General features: G+C 34.0%; 2 protein-coding genes across 3 annotated transcripts; both read right to left on the reverse strand.

Annotated features, from left to right (window-relative positions):
- Positions 1-2,212: 2,212 nt before the first annotated feature.
- On the reverse strand, positions 2,213-4,607 carry Ass (argininosuccinate synthase). The gene is made up of 8 exons (XM_070313343.1): positions 4,282-4,607; positions 4,141-4,209; positions 3,695-3,940; positions 3,340-3,485; positions 3,004-3,268; positions 2,795-2,933; positions 2,580-2,681; positions 2,213-2,444 (listed from the first exon to the last, which is right to left on the reverse strand). The coding sequence occupies exons 1-8, from the start codon at positions 4,387-4,389 to the stop codon at positions 2,281-2,283; spliced, it is 1,239 nt and encodes a 412-aa protein (XP_070169444.1). The 5' UTR covers positions 4,390-4,607; the 3' UTR covers positions 2,213-2,280.
- An 87-nt stretch (positions 4,608-4,694) lies between these two features.
- Positions 4,695-11,815, reverse strand: Rop (Syntaxin-binding protein Rop). 2 transcript variants are annotated; one of them, XM_070313341.1, is made up of 11 exons: positions 11,709-11,815; positions 9,633-9,929; positions 8,441-8,544; positions 7,933-8,081; positions 7,610-7,825; positions 7,438-7,536; positions 7,140-7,347; positions 6,822-7,070; positions 6,518-6,705; positions 6,259-6,413; positions 4,695-6,155 (listed from the first exon to the last, which is right to left on the reverse strand). In XM_070313341.1, exons 1-11 carry the CDS (start codon positions 11,734-11,736, stop codon positions 6,094-6,096), a joined length of 1,755 nt encoding a protein of 584 aa, XP_070169442.1. In that variant the 5' UTR covers positions 11,737-11,815; the 3' UTR covers positions 4,695-6,093. The 2 variants fall into 2 exon arrangements, with proteins under 2 accessions (XP_070169442.1, XP_070169443.1); XM_070313342.1 differs by lacking the exon at positions 8,441-8,544 and adding an exon at positions 8,881-8,984.
- Positions 11,816-13,701: the final 1,886 nt, after the last annotated feature.

Here is a 13,701-nt window from a genome sequence, read left to right on the forward strand (position 1 = left end):
AAGCAGTGGTATCAACGCAGAGTACTTTATCGGCAAAATTTGAAAAATACAAATTAACGAGTTTCGTATCCCTTCAAAGTATTTCGATTTTATTTCGTTTGTAGAATACACATTTACATTGACCAATCATGTATCTTTAGACATGATGAAAGTTATCGGAAGTCATAAGTGTTGCGTCACATGATAATGTGCTCACACATGCTGGCCGGATATATAAATCCTAATTATGTAATAACAGAAAAGAAAAAAAAAAACTGAATGCACGATAGAAGAAAGAGATAGTGCAGAAAAAGAATATGTAAGAGAAAAAAGAAGAATGTGTGTAATAGATATTAAGATTGTATAATACATGGTTTGTAATTGTACATATAAGGAGAAATCATTGGTAATGTGTTAAATACGAAATATAGAATATCTATGTATAAATATATGTTAAGCACCAATAAAAAAATATATAATCTTTATATATGTGATAAGGTTTATAATCGTTAAAGAAGACGGATAGATAAATTGTATAACCCGCTAGATCTCAGCATAAGTTAGGGTGTAACGACTATACATAAATATTTCTCTAAGTAACACCAAAATCACTCAACTGTATCAAAAAGTAATTTTTTATATAAGTTTCCACGAGCGCACATCTCATCTCCAATGGCACATGAATTTTAGCAGATTTACTATGACTAACAATAGTGAATATTTAAACAGGTTATATATAAATAATTACGAGATGAGAGAAAATAAATGGCTGAAATAAAGAGATGCTTGATGTTGTTAAATAAGGAAAAGAGAGAGAGAGAGAGAGAAAAAGGAGCGATTGTTTATTGAGCGTTGCTTTCATGTATCTCCGTTTTCTTTGTTACACTAACGACGGCAGCTTCGTAAATTTACTTTCGTATATTTATGTTAAATATAATTTTTTATAAATAAAAATCGAATTAAAAAAAACTGATTCATAAAAAAGCGTTGCAATGAGTTTTGATTTATCCAATATAATCTTATAATACAACTTGTTAGCAAGATGTTAATTCTCGATGTATAAAGCTTCAAAGGTTCGGGGTTTTTTTTTTTTTTTTTCAAAATAACGTTCCAGAGATTTAATAATTGATGTTACATATATTAAAAACACTTTTTTTAATTACATTTTTATTTATAATTAAGAATGCATGCGATATTATTTATAATTATTTATACGTATGTATAAATCTCTTATTTAACAACATCAATCTATAATATATATATATATATATATATATTATATATCATGAAACAAACAGAATGTGAACTGTAAGAAACGGAAAGCGATAAAAGATGTGTCCATCAAAGATGGATATGTCTCTTACTTTTTTTAGAATAAAATATGTATTCTTCTTGCGTAAAATGTTTTGTATGCATATTGAAATTTATTTGACAGAAATATATATGTGTGTATGTGTGTACACACATAGACACATATATATAATCTATATTGTTATTAAATAGCAGAAATAAAAAAAACGTGTTTATTACAATATTTAAACTAATATTAAATTGTGAATACAAGAGACAGACTACTCATTGTACATGCATTAGAGAAATTACCTTTCCTAGTTTGTGTAATTTTGCATGTTATATAATATAATATTTACAAACGCAGAGAGTGTGAGAACAGAACGCAAGTAAGAGACCTGTATAGAAAATCGTGGCTAAAGAAGCAACGAAGTCGCACGATTTCGTATTTGACAGTTTTTCCTTAAGTTGCGAAGTCGAAGTAGAGTGCAAATATGAAAAAAATCATTATATGTATACTATTAATATATCCTCAAAAGTATATTATAAGCACATATATTATAGCCCTTACAAGTATATGCTCTAACAATCTTAAGATTTAATTATTAATAACTAAAATATGAAAGCAAAGATGTAGTAGTAGTATTTTATTGTGAAACCTCACCTTTCTCCTACGACAACCGCATGTGCTGAAAGATTTGTAGAGCGCATATTCGAATTTCTTTCAAAATGAATTGTGTCTAGATCTAGTTTATTCATTACATTTAGTCATATGCATATGACGAGATATATATTCTTCTCGCTGCGATACTACGCATGTTAAATATATACTTTTAAATCGTTTAGAGAAAGAGAGAGAGAGAGAGAGTTGCAAAGAAAATATAGAATTATGTTTCAAAAACACGCGCAGATGTTTATAAAGTAATAAAATAACACTTAGAGAGAGAGAATCAAAAATACAATGCGCCTTTTATTGAGAAACATAAAATTTGCAATAAATTCTTAATGCTGTCAGATATTGTGTTGTTTATTGAAACGATGAAACTCCCGCAATCTTAGAGCTTGCATGCGAATAAATCCAGTAGCATCCGTGGGCTCAAAATCACCTTGCACGTCCATTGAGACTAAATTTTCGTTGTACAATGAGACTTCGCTCGATCTACCGATCGTCATGACTGCATATGATAGAAAGAAGAATATATAATTATTTCTTATTGATATTATGAATGAAATCCATGATCGTATACGACTGTTTAAAGTTTTATGATTTTGATTTAATTTAATGTACAAATGATGATTTTTATACCAACCATTTCCTTTGTACAATTGTAGCCTCACCATACCATTTACGTATTTTTGAGAATGTTGGATGCTTTCCCGCACAAATTCGCATTCAGGCGAAAACCAGAAACCTGCATAAGATAAGCGTTCTTAAAATAATTTAGCTCAGGCGATTTGACATACATTATTAATTTTTTTATATTTAAATATTACATTTTTTATACATGTATTTATAACTCTATACCATTATAAATATAATCCGACATCTTATCCGTTAAATACGATTTAATTCTTAGAACTTCACGGTCCAAGGTAAATATCTCCAAGTCTTGATGCGCGATGTGCAAAATTTTAGCGCCCGGTGACTCGTAAATTCCTCGAGACTAAAATATTTAAATGAATGTATTCGTTTTTATGTACTCGTAATTCATAGATTTATCATAAATCTTGCACCTTTAATCCGATGTATCGATTTTCCACGATGTCTATTCTTCCGATACCATGCGCACCTCCGATCTTATTAAGAAACTCTATTATCGCTAGAGGAGTATCGTATATTTTTCTATTTTTTAGACTTTTCACATTAATTGGGTATCCTTTTGCAAAAGTAATTTCGATCTCTTCTGCATCTAAACAGGAATTTATCGGATCAACAGTCATTTTGTATAGTCCTTTCGGTGCTGGAGTAGCAGGATTTTCCAATATCCCTGATTCGTAACTACAAATATAAAAGATAAGATTATTAATATCAATCTCTTACTAAATGTTCTATTTACGTGTGTTATATACCTAATGTGTACGAGATTAGCATCAGTGCTCCATGGTTCCTTTGGCGTTGCTGAGATCGGTATTCCATTTTGTCGCCCGTACTCCAATAAGTCCGATCTTCCTTGAAATCTCGCGTAAAACTCGCGTTCCCTCCATGGAGCTAAAATCTTTATATTTATATATTTATATATTTTTTGTCATATATAATTATAATTAGATTTCTATGCTTTTAAAATAGACAATCAGATTCCTATATATATGTATATATTACACACGTATAAAAAGATTAATTTTTCCTAAATTAATCGATATACGTCTTTCAAACTTATGTTGCTCGTCAAATAATTATTGTTGGCGAAATAGACTTAAAAAATACCGTGATATCGGGACAAAGACTGTAGCAGCTCAATTCGAAGCGAACTTGATCATTTCCTTTTCCGGTTGCTCCATGCGCTATGATATTGACGTTTTCGGCTTTCGCAAGTTTGATCAAAGCCTGACTAATACATGGCCGTGCTATGGAAGTGCCTAGAAGGTATCTTCCCTCGTAGAGCAAGCCGCAAGCCACGGCAGGCCATACATAAGAAGTTACAAATACTTCTTTAAGATCATCTACTACAACCTTATGAACAATTGAATTTATTATTGTTATGCAAATTTTTCAACAGGAGGACCGGATTATTTACTGTTTCATTACAAATATATTGAACAATTAATATATTATTATCAATAATCAATAATATTAACTATTTTTACCAATTTATAATACAAAATTTTATTTTTTTAGCATTATTTAATATGTTAAAAACAAAAAAATTTTACCTTAATGGCACCAATTTTGAGTGCCTTGTCTCTAACTGCGTCGAAATCTTCATCTTGTCCAATGTTCGCCTAAATATATAGTTAAATTTCTGTGTATCTACTCGTTTTAGGAAGAAATTATGTAATTACAAAAATTTTTACCATGTAAGCAATAACTTGAAATCCTTTTTCTCTCAACCAAAACAATATGCAGGAGGTGTCTAGACCACCGCTATATGCTAGAATCACTTTTTTTTTTAAATCTGCCATCTTCCACACACCGCTTCGTATCTTAGAAATCGTAGAAATTAAAAAACAATACTAAATGAATTAAGAGTAAAGAGTAACAATACATGTGTTGAGACAATACAGTTAACTGTGCTAAAGTCTGTTTCATTGCAACTTTATCTTATTAAACTTTATGTTTTTCTGACCTTTGATTATTGATAACCCATTGGAAACTTGTAAACCAGTATGTATGTGTGTATCTAAATATTTCTAGATAAGCTATTATCCAAACAATTTTGTATTCAGTGCATATACATCTAGTAAAGTGATAATTAAAAAAAGACAAATTGAGTGCATTGTAGGCCTTTATATGTAGAACATTTTGTTCAAGTTATAATCTACATACATATATATACATATATATGTATAACACAATAGGATATACTTTATAAATATCATTTAACTTTGTAATAATCTCTTCACTAATAGATCGCAACATTTATTGACATTGCATTAACGATTATTACCATTGTTATTCATTGACAGGCGCAAGCTTCTTATGGAAAGCGCTTCTTTACCACCGCAGAACAATTACAATTCAATATTGCAATAAATTTTATGATACATACATATTAATACAGTATTATAACTGTATTTGTATTACATTCAATAGAAGTAGTCTATTTTGGAAAAAAAAAAAAAAAAAAAAAAAAAAAAAAAAAAAAAAGCTGAATATTATATATTGAAACTATTGTATATACTTATGAATTATACAATACATTGAATGTAGGAGCATCTAAACTGACAATTGGATAACTCGAAAATTAGAGAGTATTGCATAAAATTATTAAAGTAAAGAACTATGAATAAATAAGTTAACAAAGAAAATATAAGTATTAGGTTCGTATACATCTAGAGGTTTTAACATTCAGTACTATTAATTAGATTCAAGAAATAATAATTTCAGATAAATAATCTTGTTATATATATATATATCATATTGATACTAATGTTGAAGAGAATAAAGTGAATTGCGACATGACATTTAGATTTGAGATGTTTCTATTATAGCAATAAAAGTAGGATGTTTCTAAAAGTATAGCAAAAGTATATTAAACAAAGACGATCTACATCTCAGATGTCAACTCGGTCATCACGTTTCAACAAGCGGAAATTAACACAAAATAATAAAGAGAATTAGTACGAGAATACTAATAATAATGAGAAATGTATAGGAATATCACGATCCTCTTCTACGACACACATAAATCTTCATAAATTCCTTTCCTTATTACTGATAAAGAATGAAATAATGCATATGAATACATCTGTAAAGCTTTGCTAAAAGCTCAATTGCCCAATATCATTATAATCTTGATGTGATCTACATCAGTATTGCCAACATGTCTCATACAATCTCTGGTAACTATGTATTCGCGCAGGCACTTGATTCTAGATAACTTGTCTGATCAATCAAGATTCTTCGTGCTTGACTAATACACGAATACTTTTATATATTACTCAACTGACAGCTGTGTTTAGAATACTTGCATACGCTCGATGTTTCTGTTCGGAATGAGTTTTTCCCTTAAAGAATTGACTCCTTGTTCGTTATCTAGTTACATTTGCTAATTTCGTATTTGAGAGATCATTGATGGCTTCATAGCTGCTGGTATTACTGATGGAGTTGAAATTAATGGCAGATTAGGAATGTGTGATCATATCTTCTTTTAGCTACATGATAATTTAGACATGCAATTTACTCAAGTCATTTATAAACGACTTTGGTGTAATTATATGGGATGAACCTGCAACAATACAAATATTTCTTAATTGCGAATAATAAGATTTTTGTAAATGTATGTTTTAATTAGAAATTATATTCAAAATTCATATCTAAATATTTCTTACCGATTATGACTTCCCAATTTTTCAATGCATTTGTGACTTCATACGCACATCGTATTTCAGAGAAGCATACTCCACCAACTATGAAAACTATTAACCGAGGAACATTTTTGATAGTCTGCTGGCCTTTGTCTTTGTGCCAATGTCCATATCGCGCACTACGCAAATATATATTAATGTTTTGAGAAACAAATTAATAATATTTTAATACATTTCATTAAAAAAAAAAAAAAAAATATATATATATATATATATATTGTACCTAGTTGGTGCATGATATCCCGAACTAGCTGCACGTCCAGCAAGAAAAGGAAAATGTTTAGAATCAAGTTTATCCTCGATGGAATCCTCCATGACGTCCTTAATGACTGGAGTCCAACGGCTCATTTGGTATGTTTGTTCCGTGATTCTTTCTTTACGTGGTACCGTATATAATTTTTTGCGATTACTCTGCAAATGCAAAGTAATAATGTTGCACAAGCGACAAAAATAAATCACCGTTTTTAAAGGGTTACTACATATTTTTTGATATATATAAAACATAGTTTACAAATTCTTTAACTTACATCTACAACAACATTGATGCCGAGGTTTGCTATATTCACGATAGTCTGCTTATCATCAACGGACACTTGGGCATGGTGAACCAAACGATTAAGATTCTCATCGGTGATGCCATTTTTGCTAATAACATACAAAGCTATGATGCGCAACTTATCCAAATGATTCACAGTCTGATCGAGTAAAATTGGTGTGATATTCCGCATATGATCTTTAATGCGTTCACCCTCCGCATCGGTACCCATAGCTAAGTCCTAGATTAAAAAATATGTAATTAAAAGATTATCATTTATTAAATAAATTATAGAGTGATGATTACATACTTGCTCCACTTTACAAAGCTTATCTACATTTCCTTGATAACGTTTCATACAATCTTCAGCTAATTGTAAGTGCGTGGCGTATTTGCTTAGTTCCTTTTGATATTGCGGCATCTTTTTGATCATCTGCGATAGATCACGCATACTCTGCTTATCACCCTGCGGCATTCTTTTTGATTCTGTAAACTTTTTCAGGTTTTTAGTCACGTTCCTGAAAAACGAGTTTTACTGTTACAATGCTCTTCACGGTTATTAATCTTTTCATCAAAAATTTAGATAGGATTTATATTTATATACATACTGAGACACTACAGCAATATGTTGGTGCCTGAGTTCCACCCACAAATCGTCATTTTCATCCAACAATACTTCTTTTTCCTGACCTGCTGTTGCTTCAAACCTATTTAACATTATGTATAGTCTTAGAGAGTTGCGCTTTAAACTTATAGTAAAAATTATGAGACTTTGCTTGCCTGTAAACGTCATTATCAATATCCAGCAAATCATATGCCATGGCTTGCAGTGTAAGCTCATGTAATAGTGGTGAGACGCAATCGAATCCTCTATCTAGGATCAATAATTGAGAACGCGCTTTCTCAGGTCCTTCTCCCATTGTCGGTTCATCAGCCTTATATGCGTCTAGCTTTTGTTGCACCAATTGAGCAAGTTCAACGTTGCGATCAAAATCACTGGCAGCATATTTATTTAATATTATTAAAGGGTCTATTTTTAAATATATAAATTATTTGACATTGTATTTCTATTTTTTCAAAGCGTGTTTGAAAATTGAAATTACCTGCGATATCTGACCGATGGATATTCCCCAAGAGTGGCGCAGAGTGTTGCGATTTGTTCGGCAATGCGCTCCATATTAGCCGGTCTTAGATTGAAGAAAGAGGGATTGTAAAAGCAAGCAAACGTTTCGCGTGAGTCCAATGAGAAGACCTAAATTATGGCAGATTCAGTTTTGCGATATTCTCGTCGTGACACAATGCGAATTTAATTACATAAAGTTTTATACATAAAGCAAAGTAACAAGATTGAATTATAGAAACAATCTGATTAGAATCATATTACAAGCATGTACGCGGAACATGTCGAAACTTTCGAAAAAAGAGAGGGGAAGCTCTTTCTTTAACAGAAAATTTATCACCTAGTCTTTTACAATCAAAAGGTAAATCTCGATGATCCGGAAAAGCAGAGAAATCTATAAGCTCGTGAACTTGTGAAGGTTGTGAGGGCAAGTTTTCGCGTTCTAGAGCTACAACTATAGCGTCTACTATTTTTGTCTGGTTAATCGTCACCTGCGATTCATACGGCAGGAATGCGATGTTGATCTCTTTGAGGGTTTTGACCTTTTTAGCAGCGAGAGACTTGCAGATTTCATTGAACAGCTCCTCCGGGCATACTGGCATCGAGTGCAAGCATGAACGCATTCTGATTATTAGTATGTGCTTGTTCGTGAATCACGTACGAAAAACTCAGATTGGGCTGGACAGGTTGGATGAGAGGATAACATTGTATTCATATTGTTCCGATTGATAACCGAGACATTCGCGTGATTAAACTTACGTGATTAGAGACCGAAGAGTGAACATAGATTGTCGCGTAAATGTGATAAATATTTGTATTATGTTATATGTTTGTGTGTGTCTGTGTGTGCGCGCGTGTGTGTGTATATGCCCATCACCACGAAGGACAAAACGCTCAAACATTTTCCTTGTCATAGTTTTCATTGCTTTACCTGTTCTTCGTATGGTATGAAAGCGATGTTGATCTCTTTTAGTGTCTTTATGTGCTTAGCTACCAGCGAATGACACAATTCTTTGAACAACTCGTCAGGACATGCTGCAAAGAAATATACTGAGTATGTCGAATCACCCCACGAAAAATTAATAAATCGGACCGTTTGATCTTGTACGATTATTCTTGTTATTCTTCTTGAAACATTAGTCAATTTTTATTAATATGTTTAACGAGCGAATCAATAAACTCGTATCGTTATGTTGAATTTAGACGATCGGTTATATTCGTATGGAGATTTGCTGTGGGAATTAAGTAAGATATATTTTATTCGATGAATTTCGAATAATAACTTTCGTCAAAAATTTAGACGATGCTTAATTATATGATTATATTTAAAATTCAATGGTAAATATAATTTAGCAAATTAATAAAAAAATAAGTAAAAAAAATCTTATATTCGAGTAAATATTAATTAAAATTAAATTCCAGACTCGATTGTTGAGATAATCTACACGCTACAAAATCCAAAATTAAAACAAATAATTGTACAAAATTCATCGAGGAACATGGTTTCTAAATAAATATATCTACATTTTTTCTCAAATAATTTTCGCCTTTCCTACTTCGATAAACACTTTCCGAAATCGTGCACTCTATCGAAAAAGAAGCATTAGATCGTTCGGATTCGACATTGGAGAAGAAGAGGTATCATTGGAACGAGAATAGAAAGATACAATTGCGATCTGATACCTTCCGTAAAATACACATGGGCGACCTTGTAAGTAGTTCTTGTCGGATTACTAAAGTCGTCGATCAATTTCTGCACCGATGAATTACAGGGCGTGATGAGGTAAATGGCCTCCATCGTCGGCAGAGGCTCGCGTTTCTTATTGATATCCTCTACCAAAGTGATACCCTGAGCGCTGATATCGTGCATCTTGCAGCACGCAGACACCATCCTCATAGCGAGCTGATCCACCACCAAGATCCGCCATTCTACCCCACCTGTTGACTTCTTCTTTTGCTTGATCACCTCGTTCATAATCTCTGTAAGAAGATTTATTATCAGAACGACGAATTCTTTGAGAAATAAAATAGTAAGCTAACAATTGTTAAAATATATTCGACGATTGTTAAAGTATATTTATCTGCGCGCATAGAGAAATATTGTAACTTTTGAATCTTTATTGACTTATTAATTATTAGATAAGATCTTTTATTCAAATAATCATAGAGAGAGAGAGAGAGAGATTACATATTTGAAAAATGAACTTTTAATATCTTTCCTTTAAATATCTTATTCGAGAAATCGAGAATAGGGGGGAAATAGTAAATTCGCTTCGTTGATTAAACAAGATCAGGGAAAATTAATGTCAACGATGATGAGAGAACGTAATCAATTTTGCATAAGTTATTGACAGCGCGATCATTAACAATTAACGATGTTGACACGCAGATTGAGTCGCTAAGATGTCTTTTGACATTCTATATGTATATATACATATTGATCGTCCCTACAGAAGGGTGACGTCACTGCGTTCAGGCGTGTATCAAGGGAACTGCAGACCCTATTTTCTGATATTCCCTTCGATGTATTTATAGATGTGCGAGATGGAAAAAAAAAAAAAAAAAAATCTTTGTACGAAAAAAAAAACCCAGCTTTGCGGTCGTTTGATAAAGTAGGAAAACGAAAGAGATCTATTATTTTCCCAGATTACTCAACTCAGGAAATCGATATAACGAGTTGATACGAAAGTCAAATGATAATTAATTAGTTTCCGAAATAATTGATGCATGTTGGATAGATGGAAGCATTAAATTAATATTATTCTTATCGTAGATCATGTATTCAGTAAATTTGCCTCTCACACAAGTTTGCGTAATATATGTATTGACGATATAAAATATTTATTTTATAATTATTATGTAAGATTGAGAGAATGACGTTATATAGCGAATTTATTTTGCGAACAAGATGCGTGTCTAGTTATATTTACATTATTGATAAAATATTTTTAAACTGATATTGATATTTCTCCGTATATGGAATTACTTGGAAAGAGCAACAGTTATTTGCGCGAGAAAAAAAGCGCCTGAACATTCATCAGCTCGTTATGTCCAATTATGTCATTCGTGTTAATAAAAAATTAGCACGTTATCTTTTTCTCGATTCCTCGCTGCGACGAAATTGAGTGCCCTCGTCGGAGATAATCGCTCTAGTTCTGAAAATATATTCCATTTCCCATATCATAATGTCCTTTTACTTTAAATGAAATTTATGACATATTCTCGCGATATTCGATCATCGTCATCATTGTCACAAACGTCACAATCGAAAACGCAGAAACCCCATGATTAAAAATCGGCGCTGTAAATAGTAAAAGTAATTGAAAAAAGTAAGAGAGTGATGTCTGTATTTACGCTTGATAATTTGACACGAGATCGATGGAAAATATACTTTCCTGTATTCGCAACGAGAATCGAGAATCGAAAATAGCGATCGAGGTTTCGAAATTCCAAATTCCCTCAACTCTGCTACGTGGAACGCAACGAAGATAGCATGTACGTTTCTCGATCAAGCGTTTGACGTTTCGCCTCCGCCGTCCGATGAAATCATCATGGCGGGGGGAGGGGGAAGAGAGAGAGGCGGGAAGGGAGCGCATACGCCTATTCGTGATGGATTTCGCTGACGTGACGACGATTGACAGATACGACAGATCGATGCGATCGCGAGGCCGCGTGAATCGCTTGACGATGTCGCGTAATGAAGCTTAAAAATAGATCTTATGTTGCACAAAATTAATGTTTTTTTTTTACGCTACTCACTTTGACCGACTTGTGCCTTGAGCGCCATGTTGCTAGGACTGATTGCTGGTCTGCTCGCCAGATGGCGATCTCGTCGACGAAGTTGACCAATTATCCACTTCGATCGGCACCTGCGCGATGAGACGGCGGCGTTCTTTCGCTTCGTGTATTATTATTTTGTTAGATTTTAGAGGTATGTTATAATTATGTAATTCAACAATTACTTTTAGCTCCTTTTCAAAAATGCTTTTCGTTTATAGATCGTATTTTTAAAATTATATAAAATTCTACGACTGTTGGAAAGGGCGCGGACTCTTGACGCGGCAAAAAAAAAAAAAAAAATAACTAGAAACGGAATAAAGATTTAAAATTGGATTACTATAGTTGCAAGTTCTTTTGCAATAACAGGCCGACTTGCTCCGAATATAAAATGCCGTTTTACTTTTCGAGCTATCAATTTGAAACAATACTCGAACATCATTAATGATGTTTAACTAAACATCTCGCTGTTTCGTAGTATGCTTTATAAATATGTTCAATAGTTTCTGGTTCATTAAAAACTTTTCCGAAATTGTGTATAAGATTTCTTGAGATTTCTTGAGATTTTTCCATTTCGATTGATCAATCAAATGCTTCGAAGCGTTTGTAACGTCAAGTAGAATGCACCCTCTGTGATAGAAAAGCATGTCTAACGATAGATTCGTCAGCGCAGGCGCGTGTAATAATTGGTCAATTTAAAATCGCACGTTTCTACCGCTAAAAAATGTTGCAACTTCAGAACGGTTTGGATTTAAAGCATACATTTAGAATAAACGCAATATAAGAAATAAAATTATTCTTAATATAATAAAATATCTCGATATATTATTGCCGAGCCTCTCTTAATCGATAACATTGAATATATATTTATTTAACTATTAGTTTCGAGTGTCTCGCATCCGTATAAAATAATAACGGATGTAATATCGAGATGGCGTAATGTACGTCATAAAAAATCGTTGGTAATAATTCTCCCATTTACGTTACTATACCCTCTCGACTTCAAACGACAGTAGCGCACACGCGAATCGAGTTATATACAATATTTCCATAATTACCGTGAGTATTGCATTCTTTTAGAGAACCGATAGATATCGGTATCAAAGTGCGGGTCATTCGAGTGAGATTACGCGTAACGTGCGCGAGAGACGGGGTGGGGGGGGGGGCGAGGGGTAAGCGAGAGCGGGTCGGCCACCTGACAACGAGAGCGAAAGGAGTGAGTGAGAGCGGTCAGCGAAGGGTGGGAGGGAGAGGAAGAGAGACGGAGGTCTCGGCGGCAAGTTGGCCGCCGGCCGCGCCGCTCGGCGAGCGGCGCGCTCACTCGCCACTCGCCACTCGCGCCTCAGTTCAGATTTGTTCGCCGTCGCGTGCGTTTCGCGTGCGCGCGCGGTACAGTGAGCGTTACTCTTCGCTGTGTGTTATTCACGTCCGCGTGTTTATTTCGCGCGCGTTCCCTGTCTCTCACGAAACTGCTCGGTGTGTTCGCCGTTCGTACCTCCGCGTGTCAATCTCGTGTCGCGAACGCGTGTGACGTAGGGAAGAAAGAGACCGCGTGTGTGTCGTCCCGCGTCGCGTCTTTCGCACGCGCGGAAGAATGTGTGCCGCGACGATCAGCGGTATCGTTTCTCAGTGATAACCGACGGACGAGAAAGAGAGAGAGAGAGAGAGAGAGGAGATTTGTGCGATCAGTGCGATCTGCTGTGCTGACAAGGAACTGTCATCGCGACCTGGATTTCTCGCGATCCGCGTACGAAGATGAAGCTGGAGTATCCCTGCCGCATCGAGGGTTGGCTCAACGTTTGCGGTGAGTACACGCGATGTCTACATGTCACATATGAATATTAGAGAATGATTATCGCAGCGATAAGATTGAATTTCACTGCTCGCCGGTCGCCGGTTAAAGGCCGTTAGCGGTTGAGCTTCTGAATATCGATAACTGGCCTTGTTCTCTAGTAATAGATTTATTCTTCAATTA

This window comes from Polyergus mexicanus, unplaced genomic scaffold (assembly GCF_030449975.1).
Source record: "Polyergus mexicanus isolate NDT 795.1 unplaced genomic scaffold, iyPolMexi1.0 SCAF_24, whole genome shotgun sequence".
NCBI lineage: Eukaryota > Metazoa > Arthropoda > Insecta > Hymenoptera > Formicidae > Polyergus > Polyergus mexicanus.

Coding starts and splice junctions, on each gene's coding strand:
- Ass (XM_070313343.1), bottom strand. CDS start 4,389: ATGGCAGATTTAAAAAAAAAAGTGATTCTAGCATATAGCGGTGGTCTA. Junction 2,934..3,003: donor ATCGATACATCGGATTAAAG/GTGCAAGATTTA, acceptor TAAATATTTTAG/TCTCGAGGAATTTACGAGTC. Junction 2,445..2,579: donor ACAATTGTACAAAGGAAATG/GTTGGTATAAAA, acceptor TATCATATGCAG/TCATGACGATCGGTAGATCG.
- Rop (XM_070313341.1), bottom strand. CDS start 11,736: ATGGCGCTCAAGGCACAAGTCGGTCAAA. Junction 8,545..9,632: donor CCATGTGTATTTTACGGAAG/GTATCAGATCGC, acceptor ACTCGATGCCAG/TATGCCCGGAGGAGCTGTTC. Junction 7,537..7,609: donor ATTGATAATGACGTTTACAG/GCAAGCAAAGTC, acceptor AATGTTAAATAG/GTTTGAAGCAACAGCAGGTC.